The following is a 16,901-nucleotide window of genomic DNA, read 5'->3' as shown; positions in this document are numbered from 1 at the left end:
CAGCCAGTCTTTGTCTTTTGGTTGGGGCATTCAACCCATTTACATTCAAGGTAATTATTGATAAGTATGACCCACTGCCATTTACTTTATTGTTTTGGGTTTGAGTTTATACACCCCTTTTGTGTTTCCTGTCTAGAGAAGGTCCTTTAGCATTTGTTGGCGAGCTGGTTTAGTGGTGCTGAATTCTCTCAGCTTTTGCTTGTCTGTAAAGCTTTTGATTTCTCCTTCATATTTGAATGAGATCCTTGCTGGGTACAGTAATCTGGGCTGTAGGTTATTTTCTTTCATCACTTTAAGTATGTCCTGCCATTCCCTCCTGGCCTGAAGAGTTTCTATTGAAAGATCAGCTGTTATCCTTATGGGAATCCCCTTGTGTGTTATTTGTTGTTTTTCCCTTGCTGCTTTTAATATTTGTTCTTTGTGTTTGATGTTTGTTAATTTGATTAATATGTGTCTTGGGGTGTTTGGCCTTGGGTTTATCCTGTTTGGGACTGTCTGGGTTTCTTGGATTTGGGTGATTATTTCCTTCCCCATTTTAGGGAAGTTTTCAACTATTATCTCCTCAAGTATTTTTTCTCAGTCTTTCTTTTTGTCTTCTTCTTCTGAGACTCCTATGATTCGAATGTTGGGGCATTTAACATTGTTCTGGAGGTCTCTGAGATTGTCCTCATTTCTTTTCATTCGTTTTTCTTTTTTCCTCTCTGATTCATTTATTTCTACCATTCTATCTTCTACTTCACTAATCCTGTCTTCTGCCTCTGTTATCCTACTATTTGTTCCCTCCAGAGTGTTTTTTATCTCATTTATTGCATTATTCATTATATACTGACTCTTTTCTATTTCTTCTAGGTCCTTGTTAAACCTTTCTTGCATCCTCTCAATCCTTGTCTCCAGGCTACTTATCTGTGATTCCATTTTGACTTCAAGATTTTGGATCATTTTCACTATCATTATTCAGAATTCTTTATCAGGTAGATTCCTTATCTCTTCCTCTTTTGTTTGGTTTGATGGGCATTTATCCTGTTCCTTTACTTGCTGGGTATTCCTCTGTCTCTTCATCTTGTTTATATTGTTGTGTTTGGGGTGGCCTTTCTATATTCTGGCAGTTTGTGGAATTCTCTTTATTGTGGAGTTTCCTCACTGTGGGTGGGGTTGCATGGGTAGCTTGTCAAGGTTTCCTGGTTAGGGAAGCTTGTGTCAGTGTTCTGGTGGGTGGAGCTGGATTTCTTCTCTCTGGAGTGCAATGAAGTGTCCAGTAATGAGTTATGAGATGTCAGTGGTTTTGGAGTAACTTTGGGAAGTCTGTATATTGAAGCTCAGGGCTATGTTCCTATGTTGCTGGAGAATTTGCGTGGTATGTCTTGCTCTGGAACTTGTTGACCATTGGGTAGTGCTTGGTTTCAGTGTAGGGATGAAGGCGTTTGATGAGCTCCTGTTGATTAATGTTGCCTGGAGTCAGGAGTTCTCCGGTATTCTCAGGATTTGGACTTAAGCCTCCTGCTTCTGGTTTTCAGTCTTATTTTTACAGTAGCCTCAAGACTTCTCTATCTATACAGCACTGTTGATTAAACATCTAGGTTAAAGATGAAAAGTTTCTCCACAGTGAGGGATACCCAGAGAGGTTCACAGAGTTACATGGAGAAGAGAAGAGGGAGGAGGGAGTTAGAGGTGACCAAATGAGATGAGGTGGAATCAAAAGAGGAGAGCGCAAGCTAGCCAGTAATCACTTCCTTATGTGCAATCCACAGTCTGGACTGCTCAGAGATGTTCACAGAGTTATAATGAGAAGAGAATAGGGAGGAAGGAGACTGAGGTGGCCAGGAAGATAAAGGGGGAAATCAACAGAAGAGAGACAGATCCAGCCAGTAATCAGTTCCCTAAATGTTCTCTACCATCTGGAACACACAAAGAAATTCACAGAGTTGGGTAGAGAAGAGAAGGGGAAGGAAGGAGATAGAGGCAACGTGGTGGAGAAAAAGGAGAGTCCAAAGAGGGAGAGAGCAGTCAAGCCAGTAATCTCGCTCCCAAGTAAAAATGGGTACTGAAGATTGGATTCTTAAAGGTACAAAATTGATAACAAATACCCAAAAGCAAAGATTAAAAACCTGGAGTAGAGGTTGGATTTTCAAAAATACAATATTAAAGAAAAGAAAAAAAGTCACAAAAATTATAATATATATATATATATATATATGAAGTTTGCTTTAAAAATAGGGTCTCTTTTTTTTTGCCAAGTATTAGTAGGTTATAAAAATGAAAACTAAAGGAGTAATAGAGGACTTAAAAATTAAAAAAAAATTTTTTAATGATAGTAAAAATATGTCTAGGACATTTTCTGGTATTGTGGGCAGTGTGGGGTCGGTTCATTTTCAGAGAGTTCCTTGGTCTGGCTTATATTTCTCAAGATCTGTAGATCCCTTCCTATGTAGTCAGTACAAACTACAGGGTTTTGATCTATTGCACCTGTCACTGCCAAAGCGGTTCCCTCCGTTTTAGCTTCTTCTGTTTGCTGGTCTCTTCAGTGTCTGATTTCCACCCTGACACAAGGGGGGGGGGTGGTGGACAGTTTTTTAGGCTCACTTGTTCAGTAACGCTGTGGGGAGGGAGGGACGCTGCAAACAAATAACACTGGCGTGTGCTCGCAGTGTCTCAGCCACACTGGGTTTGCCCCTGCTCACCACGTTTGTGCTTTCCCTGTCTACACTGCTTAGGCTCTAGATTGCTCTGCCGGGAACTGTCTGAGGCCAGCCCTGTGTTGCATGCACTTCCCACGTCTAAGCCACTCAGGTTCAGGCACTCGGGTAGTCCTCAGAGGCACAGACTCGGTTGGGCCTGCATTTTGTGCCCTTCCCAGGTCCGAGCAGCTCAGGTGATGAGGTGTTTGGTGAGCGTGGTCGCTGTGACTTATCACCTCCCCCATCCCGCTCAGTTTTCTGGGTGTGCAACCAGCGCACCTTCTCAGGTGGATGTTGACCATCCAGAACCCCAAGAAGTCTAGTTAGCAAAGAAGCCTGCTTGCAGTTTGGTAGATAATGTCTCTCTGAGGCTGCGATTGCCCCCTTCCGACTCTGGCTGCCTGTCACTGGAGGGCGATGGTCTGCAGCCGGCTAGCTCTGTTCAGTCCTTTGCTCTGTGAGTGGGCCTGACAGTGTCTTGCTGCTGCTGCTAAGTCACTTCAGTCATGTCCAACTCTGTGCAACCCCATAGACAGCAGCCCACCAGGCTCCCCTGTCCCTGGGATTCTCAAGGCAAGAACACTGGAGTGGGCTGCCATTTCCTTCTCCAATGCATAAAAGTGAAGAGTGAAAGTGAAGCCACTCAGTCGTGTCCGACTCTCAGTGACCCCATGGACTGTAGCCTACCAGGCTCCTCTGTCCATGGGATTTTCCAGGCAAGAGTACTGGAGTGGGGTGTCTTAGGTTAGGGCTTTTTGCGTAGCTCTAGTCAGTCCTTTGTTCTGTGAGTGGGCCTGGCGGTGTCTTAGGATAGGGCTTTTCGAGTGGTAGCTGTCCCCCAGTCTAGTTTGCTAGCCCAAGTTAGGTCCCTCAGATTGCCCTCAGGGCATTCAGGCCCAGTCCTTACGCTAAGCAATGCAGCCCCCGCCTTCCTGCCCAGCCCCCGCTTGCTAGTGGCGGGTGCAGGCCTCTGCGCTGCTTCTCCGCTGGGGGAGTTACCGTTGGGCACATAACCTGTGGGGTTTATTTATTTTTATTTTTCCTCCCAGTTATGTTGCCCTCTGTGGTTTCAAGGCTCACCACAGACTCAGCAGTGAGAGTGTTTCCTGGTGTTTGGAAACTTCTCTCTTTTTAAGACTCCCTTCCCAGGACGGAGCTCCGTCCTTACCTCTTTTGTCTCTCTTTTTGTCTTTTATATTTTTTCCTACCTCCTTTTGAAGACAATGGGCTGCTTTTCTGGGTGCCTGATGTCCTCTGCCGGCATTCAGAAGTTTTTTTGTGGAATTTACTCAGCCTTTAAATATTCTTTTGATGAATTTGTGGGGGAGAAAGTGGTCTCCCCATCCTATTCCTCCACCATCTTAGGACCACCTCCCAGCTCCATTCTGGAATGGCCTGAAATAATCCATAGTGTCTTTAGAGGATTTTTTTTTTTTTTTTTTTTTTTTGGTTTGCAGGCTTAGCCCTCTTAGAGAGGAACATCCTCAATCTCAGCAACATGGCACATAAATCTTGGAAGGCTACACTTAGCTGTCATTGAGAAACAACAGTCAGCTCTAGGCTCTCTAGCTGAGGTGGTTTTACAGAATAGGAAGGCTCTTGACGTGATAGCAGACAAGGCCAGGGGTGTCTGTGCCCAACTAAATGAGATATGCTGCTTCTAGTAATATATTAATACCTCTAACCAAGTAGAAGAAGACCTTCAAATTCTAAAGATAAATATCAGATTAATAGAGGATTTAAAACAGAGGGTAGGTCAGGGCCCCAGCTGGCTCTCAAGCCTTCTCTCTTCTATGGGGATCCAGATATGAACATGGATGTTACCCTTATTGGGACTATTAATACCAATAGCCTTTGCTTTATTGCTTGGTCCCTGCATCATTAACACATTATTTAAGTTCATCTCCTAACAGATTCACAGGATTCAGTTCCAGATGCTGTTTCAACAATGATATCAGCTGACTGATACATGGACTCTGCTGGAAAAAGCTGCTTTGTCATTCTATGACCTCTCATCTTCCTCCACAAATGCACCCTGACAGAGAGCAGGTATTAGGACCCAGGACCCCATGATGCTCCTGTCCAGCAGGAAGAAATCCGAGTGGTCTTCACTCCTTTCCCCAATGACCTGGGTTCCCATGACCTGAGACACAGATAGGCAGGTAGTTAGACTTGAGAAGGGTGTTGAGGGGCCAAAGATTTGGCCTATACATAAAAAAGGGGTGAATGTTGAATCCTGCCCTAAGACCACAGATGTAAGCCCTTGTACTAAAGCCACAGAAGCAGAGCCCAGAACAGACCTCCAAAGCTGACTCAGCTCCTTTGTAACCATTGCCAAAAGCATGTGTGATCATCACAAGCAGGCTTCCTGACCCCAAATTAAGCAAAACTGCCCACACAGGTAGTCACCCTATAATGCCCTAACCAATTACCTAATGCCAACCTTCCAAGAGGAATTTTCTTTGTCCTGAGGCTATAAAATTTGTCTGCTGCTGTTGCTTGCCGGCGTCCAGCCCGGGTGGATCCAGGGAATTCGAAGGGTGGACGGTGTTGGCGTGGAAAGACTTGTTTATTTATTAATATAAGATTAGATTAAGAAACTATAGTGTAGTAGGAAGATTAAGTGGAGGAAGAGGGCTGAATAGCTTGGTTTACGCAGAAGACCAATAAAATTCCAGACAAGGAATTTGCACCATCTACGTTGGGCCACCGGTGCCCGCTTGAATATCTAAGGGTGCCTCACCTTAGGCTCCCTTTTGCGCGGGTCTTAACAGCCAGGGGTGGAGGGAGGGAAACGGAGAGAAGAAGAGAGACAGAGACACTGGGGGGGGAGGGGGGTAGCCAGATTCCCAAGAAACCAGGCCGAGAGACTAGTTTGAGAAACTGGTCCAATCCTTTATTTTTCAGAAGGCCTTTTATACTTTTGATAAAACATGGAGATCAATGGGTAACACAAAATTATGTAATGTTTGCAACCCAGACTCTTTCTGTATATCATTTTGTATACAAAAGGTCTCAGGTGATTTACATTATCTTCTGGCCAAGAGGCTTGTTAACACTTTTTGGCTCTCTTCCTTAATGGATGTTAATTTTGTTTCCCCTGAAGTGTTTTTCTTTAATCTACATCTCCTTAAAGCGCTAAAGTTACATCTCTATAGAACAAAGGTGCAGTGGTTATAACAAAGAAGGTACTTAACTCAAAGATCTAATGTTGCTAATACCAGGTCTACTACTTGTTTTTCTATATACCAACTATATCTAAAAATAAAGGATATGAAAATTTAGCAGCAAGTATTGACTCAACAAATGAAACTTTTAATCAGTCCTATTCTAAAGATTTTGACTCCTTGGAAGCCCCTACATTCCTAGGATGTTTTAAGCTTCCTATGCCTCCTGCGGTCAGGAGGCCTCAAACAATCACACGCGCAGCTGTACGAGTCCTGCAGGCAGGCTAGAAAGCCATCAGAGGGGTTTTTGGATTGAAACACTCTTTCAAATGCAGAAGACTAAAGCCCTGAATTGACTTTTTCCAGAGAATGTCAGAAGAGTGGAAAAGCAGAGCACAAAAACCAGCAGATTTTTGTTGGGGTACATGCTTAGGAATTTCCAGAGGGGCCCCTGAAGTCTGAGCATGCCTTGCGTATGTCAGCTTCCTTCCTCATGACCTTGTCACGGGCGGGATTCCTCACACTGGCTCCCGGCAGTTGCTAAGTCGCTTCAGTTGTCTCCGACTCTATGCGACCCCATAGACAGCAGCCCACCAGGCTTCCCCATCCCTGGGATTCTCCAGGCAAGAACACTAGAGTGGGTTGCCATTATCTACCAACCCACAAAAACTGTTGACTCTCCCTGGCCTGTCAGGAGTTGTTGGCCTGCTGCATTCACAGTGCCCATGTCATCTCTGCTCTTTGTTCTTAATAAACTCACTCCTTTCTGCAATATTCTATGTCTGGAAATTCTTTTCCAACTCATGCTTAGACTGCCTCAACACCAGCCAGGAGTCTTGGTCAGGGCATTCCTTAGTCAAGGAATATTGGAACAAGGCCTAGTAGCTGCCAGGACCATTTGTCCTGAAGATCTTTCCCTCAAGATTCCTTGTAGCAGCACCAGCTGCCCCAGCCCTTGGCAGTTGAAGAGTGGAACTAACAAATTTCTATGAGTCAACGAACTCGATTTCTTAGGGTAAGTCCACCCAATTCAGTAGTCGATTCATTTGTGGTTTTCTGTGCTCTTTTGTATTGAGTTAATAGGCTTGATATTGTAGGGTAAATCACTCTGGTATGCCCACCAGGAAGACATTCCCCCTCAATTTGGGCTTTTCCTTTATGGGACAAGCCAATTAGATTGGGATACCCTGTTGTAGAGGTGAATTGTTGATTGTACCTGAGTTAGAACCAGTTCACTGGGGAACTAGTGGAGGTAGGCAGCCTAACTGAAATTAGTTTATTTGTTTTGTAGGGTAAGTTTATTTACCCTTACAACTGAACTAGGAACTGATTTTGGAATCTGTGTCATTTTTGTTGGTATTTGCCTATATGTTTTGTGTTATCAAACTTATAGAAATAGGAAGTACTACTCCATATATCCCAAAGGAGAGATATTTGGGGCCTATATTAGATAAATGGGCAAAATATAGCCATGAGCCTAGGACTAAGAAAAACATGTATGCTATTTTATGTCATAAATACTGCAACGAGCAGAATGAGTTTGGACTCTGAAACATTTTGCAACTGTGGTTCTCAGACTTGAGTGTCAACATCACACAGAGGAGGGCTTGTGAAAGCACAACCTGTGGGGCCCACCTCCAGAATTTTTGCATCTGTAAGGAGTTCCCAAGTGGTGGTGCTACTGCTGGTCTGGGCCCACACTTGGCAAATTTCTGCTCCAGAAAGCAGTAGTTTCAAAATTCCAGGTCAACCTGGCTGGCCCATAACAATGCTTCCAGAAGGTGTAGGAAAGTCAGAAAAATCATAAAATGCAGCAAGCAAGAATTTTGCAATACCAAATGTGCTCAATTTGAAGGACTGTCCCTTAGTCTGAGACTGTGATTTTTCTACTTTCTCTGACATTACAATTTCCTTCCTTTCGTGGAAAAATAATAACAGATGGTGGTTCTCTCATTAGCTTGTTTCTGGGTCTCTTTCAGTTTAATTCAGTTCAGTCACTCAGTCCTGTCCGACTCTTTGTGACCCCATGGACTGCAGCATGCCAGGCTTCCCTGTCCATCATCAACTCCCAGAGCTTGCTCAAACTCATGTTCATCGAGTCAGTGATGCCATCCAACCCACCATCTCATCCTCTGCTGTCCCCTGCTCCTCCCACCTTCAATCTTCCCCAGCATCAGGGTCTTTTCCAATGAGTCAGTTCTTCACAGAAGGTGGCCAAAGTATTGGAGCTTCAGCTTCAGCATCAGTCCTTCCAATGAATATTCAGGACTGATTTTCTTTAGGACTGACTGGCTTGATCTCCGTGCTGTCCGAGGGACCCTCAAGAGTCTTCTCCAGCACCACAAAATAACAAGTTGGCAGCCCTGGTCATGGTCTTCAGTTTTTAAAAACATCTTTTTGGTCCGTGTACTTCTAAAATCCAGGACATACTGCTTCTGTGCATATAAGAGCTTAGACTGAGTTTCTCTAAGAGGTGCCATCCAAAGTTAAGCTCAGGGGTCTTTTAAAAAGGCATTGCGTGCTTCCTTGCCTGGCTGAACAGCTTACTCAGAACATAGTTGACTTTTTATTGATGCTTCAAGTGATTATTATGCAATCTATTACTATAAAGAGCTGTCAAGCCCACAACCATGCCCTCAGGAAGGCTGCTTAGTGAAGAACCATTTGTCCCTCATTAAACCACGCAGACTGTTTTTCTGTTGTGTGGGAACTGTCCTGCTCCCTCTGCAATTCACTCTCACTCCATCTCGCTGTTGCCTGTGCTTCCACCTATTGCCCACAGAACATCACGCCACCAAGCTTATTAAATCAGTAGTTTCATTTTACACATTAAGTCGGTGACTGTGACTTTGGGACCATTTATCTCTGCCAAGGAATGAAGCCATAGGCCTAGAACACAGTCAAAGAAATTTACCCTTATCTTCTGGAAGATGATGACAGATAATATTCACTGGGAATTTACCACATGTCAGGACTTTTCTAGAGTGGTCAAGTAACTAGCCCAAGGTTAATATCTGGAGGAGTCAGAACTATGGAAATGAGGTTGGTACTGCTAACTTCTACTCCAGGCTTCCCTGGTGGCTCAGATAGTAAAGAATTTGCCACAATGTGGGAGACACAAGTTTGATCCCTGGGTTGGGAAGATCCTCTGGAGAAAGGAATGGCTACTTACTCCAGTATTCTTGCCTGGAGAATTCCATGGATAGAGGAGTCTGGCAGTCCATGGGGTCACAAAGAGTCAGGCACAACTGAGCAACTAACACTTCCACCTGCCTTTGGGGGTTTTTTCCAATGGTGAGTGACTGGAGATCTGAGCACTGAATAAATGAAGATTCATAGATGTTAGTCTTTGTAGTGATACTTAATTTGCTGATTAGTTTTAAGAGACGTTCTGATTTTGTTGGGAGAAACGGAAATGATTCTGATTCAAAATCAAGCTGGGGAACAGCTGACTTGGAGACACTGGTTCTGTGGCACTGGGCAACTAGGAGACAGCCCTGTTGTCCCCAGGAGCTCACAGTCCAGGTGCAAGAGAGGAAAGCAGGACTGGGTATGGGAAGGAAGAAGCAGGAAACTGCTTATTTTGTTAAAAACTTTTACTGTGCTTCGGCCTGTTGAACTATATGCTTGTGGTCTTTGTTGAAATTGAACAAAGCCAGGACCCATACCAGTTGTGTGTGCCTGGTTCATGATAGTTTTCTTAGAAGGTCAAGTGCCCAGCACATTATTTTCCTTGTCCAGCTCCCTTACCTCTCCAAACACTGATACATCAAGGACACATCAATGCCTAATTTACAGTATTGTTTTGAAGGTTATATTAGGATGATGGATGTCATGCCTGACCTGATTCAACAGGTGCTCAATTCCTCTCCTTTTTCTCTTCTTCTGTTCTGCCAGAAAAATTTCTCTCCTTTTTAAGTGTTCTGTGTAATTGGACCACTCATGGGGTTCTGTAGGGAACAAGGTATAAGGAAGGTTGGCAAGTGCTTGCAAACAAGACTCTCAACCAGGGCTGAACATTCTTGCAAACGAGATGTTCTGCCCAGTGTAGGGAACTAGGTATAAGGAAGGTTGAGAAGTGCTTGCAAACGAGACTCTCAACCAGGGCTGAATGTTCTTGCAAAAGAGATGTTCGGCTAAGAATCCTCTGTTTGTTCCCCGGGGGAAAAGAACATTTCTTGCAAACAAGGATGTTTCTCTGATTCCTCAAAAGGAACAGACCCAGGGACAAAACGGATTCTAAGTTGATAAGGAAGTTCCCCAAAACAAAGTCTTAGCTGCAGTAAATAAGTTAAGGTAAAGGTTATCTCGCCCTGTGCCTGCGCTCTGTATAGTCACTAAATCATAGTGCTTGGCAACTTGCCCTGTAGATTGTTGTGCAAAGGATATAAAATAAAGCAGCTGTAAGAAGCAAGGAGCTAAAGTAAAAAGATTCAAACCACTCTGCAGTGTTGGTGTTTCATTCCGTCGCCAGCAGGGTTCACTCATGGATTCAGTCCTTGTCAGGGAGCTAAGAGTCTGCAAGCTGTGTGGCACAGCCAAAAAAGAGAAAACTTAGATGCAAATAAAACGTGGAAATATTGTTGTTTATACAGGTTGCTTGTTAAAATTCTGAGTATATTACTCTGAAATTTTTAATAGTTTTTCTGGCCCCCAAGTAAAGTGCAGAATCAGTACCATGGTGTGGCTCCTGCCTGCCTCCTCCACTCTTCTTTCCTTAAGCTCCAGCCACACAGGATTTCTTCCTATGGGTCCTCCTAGGCCCAAGGCCTTCCTTCCAAGAGGCTATATCCTCCATCCTGACCAGTCTCACCCCAAATTGTTGCCTGGGTTGTATCCGTTCACTTTTCAGGTTAATCAGGCAAACTGTCCCGTTCTCCTCCAGACAAGATCTTGTTAAAATGAAGATTCTGATTCTGTCAGTCCAGGGTGGAGTCTAAGGTTCTGCATTTCTACCAATCTCCCAGGTGATTCCAATGCTGTCTGTCCAACAACCACACTTTGAGTAAGAGGCTTTGGACCTCATGAAGTCCCTTGTTCCTTGACTGTGCAACTTGTGTACTGTGTTCAAAAACATGGATGATAACGGAATTCACTGGAACTTTGCCTATCATAGCAAAAATCTGGAAATAAAGATCCTTCAACAGAAGACTGATTAAATCAGTTAAGCCCCACCCACCCACCTACCCCCACAGACACATACACACACCTATACACACATCCTTTGGAATATAAGGAAACCATTTTAAATGTCTATAGCTTATGGTTAATTTTTTATAAAGCAAACTGTAAAGCTCACATTGAGTTGACCTTTAGGCAATTATGTATGTATGTATATGTGTATGGGCCCAGAGTTATATCTAGGAAGATGTTTATGAATATGGGAACTTTAGTTGTCTCTTGATGATGAGCCATTTGAGGGAAGTGCAAGATTCACCCCACTGGGAATCAAATAGTTCTGTAGTATATATTTAATGAAAGAAATCCACATATAAGTGGACTCACACAGCTCAAACCCATGTTGTTCAAGGGTCAACTGTATATATACACATACATATAAAATACTTACAACTCTTCATGTGCTTCCATAGAACCCTATAAATCCTTATCTTAGTACTTAACACACTGATTCACAGTCGCCTATTCATCTGTTCAGGTCCTTCACAATGATCTGTCAGGGCAATGACTGTATCTAGTTCACTATGGTATTCCCCAGTACATTGCACAATTACTGCATGTCAACAATTACCGAATATATGGTTAATATCCATTTAAGAATGATTCCCCATTTTCCCTCAGGATGTTGCTCTACCTGATGGATCTCCTGGAACCGTGATCACTCTGGCCATTTTCTGGGAAGCTAACCTAGGAAAGACAGAATAAGCAGAACAGGAAGAACAATGTCTTTCAAGCTGTCATTGAGCCAATGACTTAACCAACTCTGGGTCAATCTACACTAGGACTTCTGGCTATATGAGAGAATAAACACCCTTGCTGTTGCTGGTGTTTGAGTTAGAAAGCATCACCAGTGAGAGACTGAGTAAATAAAAGAATGAATGACTAACCACTAGCATAAGAAAGCCAACTCCCCTAGAATGGAGTTAAAGTCTTGTCCTGGAGACTTCAAAAATTGCTTACTGTTCTTAAGACACTCAAGGTGATAAAACAAGCAAAGTCTTGATACTCGAGATGCTAGATTATAGTTTTCTTATTTCTTATTATAGTTTTCTAGATAAACTGGATTTTTAGGCAAAAGCTGCACTTTGCAAGGAAAAACAATCTCACTAGGGCTTCATTTAAAACCAAAGATAATATTCTTAGAGACATTTCAGAGTCAACATATATTTAATCCAATCTCCTAAATGTTAGCACGTGTAAGCATAACTTGGAGACTTTTTTAAAAAGCTGACTCTTGGGCCTCACCTGGGAAGATTTTGATTCAGTGGGATGTGGTAGGATCCAGGAATCTGCATTTTAGCCAGTAATCTGATGTGGATTATCTCAGAACACACTTCAAGAAACTCTATTCTAAAGCTTCCACTTTGTATATCTAGATCTTGACCACAAGAAATGATGTTTCACGTAATAATCAAGGCAGCAGATTCAAGTGATGGAAAGATCCAAAAGATGGGAGCCATATCTGGACTTCTCTATTCACTAGACTAAGACACTGATCAGGCAAGTCTCTCAAGCTCTCTATGTTTGAATGTCTCCATTTATTAAAAACTCAGATTAACAGTTCTCTGTATTACCAGTCCTGAGACTGGTTATAAAGATCAGAATGATCTCAGTAGCTGTTCTGTAAAAATATAATAAAATGCTCTTTGTTAGAACTCTGGTGTTTACTGAGCTCCTTAATAAGTAAAATTATTTGTGTTGTTTAGGGTCTATTCATTAAGCAAGAAATGAAGACTCACATTTTAAAAAGAGTGTTACATGGCCAAACTGTAATTCCTGGTTAACCTGAGTACTTGTTAACCAGAACATCCTATTCCTAAGCATTCTAACTAGGTTTCCATGGAAATAATACACATTTATTAACAACAATTTGTGAGTAGACTCCTTATCAAAGGGAGCTTCCTTGACTTGGGCAAAAATTAATGGCCCAACAACTCACAGAACTGGAGAAATCATATATCTGATAAAGGATAATATCTAAAGTACATAGAGAACTCCTAAAACACAACAACAACAACAAAACCCATTCAAAACAGGCAAAGGATTTCATAGACATTTCTCTAAAGAAGACACAGGAATAGCCAAAAAGCACATGAAAGACATTCAACCTCATTAATCAACAGGGAAATGCAAATCAAAACCACAGTGAGATACTACCTCACAAACATTAGGATGACTACAGTCAAAAAAAAAATCCAGAAAGCAACAAATATTGGTACAGCAACAGTGGAGCAATATGGCAGCTGAAAAATTAAACACAGAATTACCATACCATCCAGCAATTCCACTTCTGGATACATGCCAGAAGAATTAAAAGCAAGGTTTCAGAAAGATATTTGCACACCCATGTTTATAGCAAAATTATTCACAAGAGCTAAAACATAGAAGCAACCCAAGTGTCCATGAATGGATAAACAGATAAGCAAACTGTGGTACCTTAAAAAATGGAATATTATTCAGTCTTAAAAAGGAAAATAATCAAAGTCAAAATTAATAATGAGGTATTTTGCATTGTCTTTTTTGTACTGTCTTTGAAACCCAGGTCGTGTTTTACACTGAAAATGTCTCAGTCTGGACTAGCTGCATACCAGAAGCTAGTAGCTATTGTGTAAGAGTGTACAGGTCTAGATGACTCATTTTTGAAACCCAGTGCAAACACCTCTCACTATTTTATTTTGATCTTTGAATGTTCAAGCCTCTCTCTACATTCTTCACTCATTCATTGATCAGCAAACACTGGCATGTCCACTGTGCACCAAGTATTATGCTGGAAAGTGGAAATACAGTTTGTGACAGTGAGAGACACCCAGAGATGGCTATGAAATAATATAAAAGAATCGTGACATAGAATGTTGTTGTTATTGAGTCTCTTAAGTCAGAATCCAACTCTTTCCCAATCCCATGAACGGTAGCTCACCAGGCTCCTCTGTTCACAGGATTTCCCAAGTAAGAATACTGGAGTGGATTGCCATTTCCTCCTCCGGGAGAATCTTCCCCACCCAGGGATCAAATCCACGGCTCCTGCATTGGCAGGTGGATTCTTTACCACTGAACCAACCAGGGAAGCCCCATGACACAGAATAGATGCACTCTATTTTATGGGCACCTGAAAGGGGAAGGACACGTAGTTTTAGAGGTGGCCCTGAGCTGACTTCAACGACCTGTAATGTTAGCTATGAACAGAATGGCAAAGGGCATGCCAGAAGTGTCAGCTTGATCAAAGACCTGAAATAACGGATGGGGGTCCCCAGCAACCGCTAAAGAGTGCCTGTTAGGGCAAAGGTGAAAAAGGAAAGTAGGGAGGTAAGCAGAACCAGTGAAAGGCCTAGTGAGTCATGTTAGGCTTCTGAAATTTAAAAAAAAAAAAAAAAACACTACACTTTCTAAAATTTCAGAAGTAATTGTCACTCTGCAAGATCGTGTGCAATGCAAATGACATTGGATTGAAGCTTTTGCTGGTAACAGTCGCGCTTCTCCGGATTAGCTCCTCCAAGAGGGCAGGGCCATCTGCTATGCTCACCACCCTGCCCCAATGTCTGCAACACTGCCTGGCAGAGAGGGCACTAGGAAGTTTACAGAGTCGGCTTCTTCCTTCCGTCCTTTCCCCAAGTCTTCCCCTTCCGCTCAGTTCTGTGGGAGAGGGGGAAGGGCGCTAGCCCTAGCCTGCGCTTCGAAAGTCCTCCGGGGTTCAGAGGCAGGCCTCACCCTTCTAGAATGTTTCCTCATCTATAAAATGGGTTCAAAACTACCCGCCGCGCCGGACTGTTGCGTAACTCAGATGAATTCGAGAAAGTGCCTGGAAAAATGAAAAGGTGCGCTTCTTGGCCTTGAGGGTAGACTGACTTGACCTGTGGACTTCAAGGCCAGGTTTCCACCCTCCCTGGCCCAGATGGGCATCCTCGGCCAAAGTGCAGGGTGATCGATCCCAGAGCGTGGGACGCCCCGATCCGACACCCTGGGAGGTAACCCTACGCGTGACTGCTTAACGCGCCTCTGGAGGAGGCGCCACCTAAGGAGGAGGGGTGGGGGTTGCAACCTCTCCCATCGGTGTGGGAGCTACTCCTCAGTTTCCAGGGCCTGGACTTCCGAATCCCGCAGCCCCCGGCAGAGCAGAGCGCAGCAGACCCCTCCGGCACGCTGGTCTCCGTCCACCCCCTCCCAGCGTGTCCGAGAGGAGAAGAGGGTGGAGCGGACAGGCTCCCGCAGCCAATAAAATCAGCGGGTTCCTGGTCCGATCCCCTGCGCGGCTCGCCATTGGTCGCCACCCGGGTCTCGGCCCACCGAACCTTTGCGACCCGAGCCAATCGCTAGACGGCGAGGGGTCCTTAGGCTCGAGGGGAGCCGGCGGCGGGCGGCTGCGAGTGCTAGCAGGCGGGGAGCCGGTGGCGGTGACAAGCGGCGCGAGCCCGCAAACCGCCTCCCCCGTGCGGCGCGCCACCGGCTCCACCATGGAGCCCGCTGTGTCGCTGGCCGTGTGCGCGCTGCTCTTCCTGCTCTGGGTTCGTGTGAAGGGGCTAGAGTTCGTTCTCATCCACCAGCGCTGGGTGTTTGTGTGCCTCTTCCTCCTACCTCTCTCGCTCATCTTCGACATCTACTACTACGTGCGCGCCTGGGTGGTGTTCAAGCTCAGCAGCGCGCCGCGGCTGCACGAACAGCGCGTGCGGGACATCCAGAAGCAGGTGAGCGGCCCTGGGTGGGGCGGGAGCCAGGCGCGAAGTGGTGCGCGGCGCGGAGCAAGGGCTTCCCTGAAGAGGTGCCATTTGAGCGAGATTTGAACTCAACAGAAATGTGATGGGGGCGGGGGTGCTTCCCAAGAGGGAACGGAGGAAGCAAAGGCGTTGAATAGAACATTGCTCCGACATTTATGGAGTGCCTACTGTGTGCAGAGTACGTGCGGGTTATCAGGAGAGATGTAAAGAATCGTACTCAGGTAGCTCTCACCAGGCCCAGATGATTTCAGAAGAGGAGCTGGGCTTCAAGGAAGTGCCTCTGGCGCTGGTGACTGGGAAGTAGCGGGATTGATCTGGGGAACGTGTGAGCATATGAGGGGAGGGGCGGAAGGTCTGAAAGTCAGTTTGAAGCTAGGTTGCCGGCGGGGGCTTCAGTTTGGAGTTTACTCTGTAGCAAGAAGCTGAACATTTTTCACGTGCTTAGATTAGAGGACTAAAGTGACTAAAGACGGTAGCACCACACCAGGGTGGGGAGCCTCGCAGACCCTGCGCCAGGCGCTCACTCTTAAGAAGGCAGTATCCTTCCCTATGTCAGCGCTCACAGAACCCGTACGCCTGCTGCAGCTCACAGCCGAGCCTCGTCCTTCTGTGCCATCGCCAGAATGGACATCAGGCATGAACACCAGGCCTGGGCAGTTTCTTGGCGCCCTCTGCCCCTCCGTATGTTCCTTTCTTACTGGCCTCGGGTTGCACAGAGCTTCTGTTTCCTGCAGTCACCCTCACCACAGGTGTTGCAGCCTCCATGTTCTGTTTGCTGCTGGCCGAGTGCTGCCAATAAGAGCGTGAAGACGAATGCGGAGAGCCCCCGCTGGGAGGGATAGACCTTGGACCTGGTGGGAGCAGGCAGCATCTGGAAGCCCTTTGCTCAGGCTGCCATGGATTGTGCTAGTCAGTCACAGCTCCAGAGCCCTTCCTACTTTCGGTCTCGAATGCACCCTGTTTCCTAGTTCTTTCTGTGTGCTCAGATTCTCAGTTTCCCTGCTTATCTCCCCTATCAGAATGTGAGCTCCCTGAAGGCAGACTGGTGACTCCTCTCTGTCCAATGAGTCCTGGCCCAAAGCAGCACAGTGAGCACTTCTGAACCTAAGCTAAACCAAAGGGCTTCCCCTGTGGCCCAGTGGTAGAGAATCTTCCTGCAATGCAGAATCGCT

At 45.0% G+C, this 16,901-nt stretch overlaps 1 protein-coding gene across 1 annotated transcript in view; it reads left to right on the top strand.

Moving 5' to 3' along the window:
* The window catches only part of DHCR24 (24-dehydrocholesterol reductase), a 33,304-nt gene continuing 31,735 nt past the window's right edge, over window positions 15,333–16,901 (top strand). Inside the window, exon 1 of the mRNA XM_005678362.3 lies at window positions 15,333–15,699. Coding sequence (XP_005678419.1) covers window positions 15,469–15,699 — 231 coding nt within the window. The 5' untranslated portion in view covers window positions 15,333–15,468. The remainder of the gene's footprint in view (window positions 15,700–16,901) is intronic.

The sequence above is a fragment of the Capra hircus genome, chromosome 3, assembly GCF_001704415.2.
Source record: "Capra hircus breed San Clemente chromosome 3, ASM170441v1, whole genome shotgun sequence".
Taxonomy (NCBI): Eukaryota; Metazoa; Chordata; class Mammalia; order Artiodactyla; family Bovidae; genus Capra; species Capra hircus.
The sequence above is the reverse complement of the archived record's forward strand: the minus strand, read 5'-3'. Positions and strand labels throughout refer to the sequence as shown.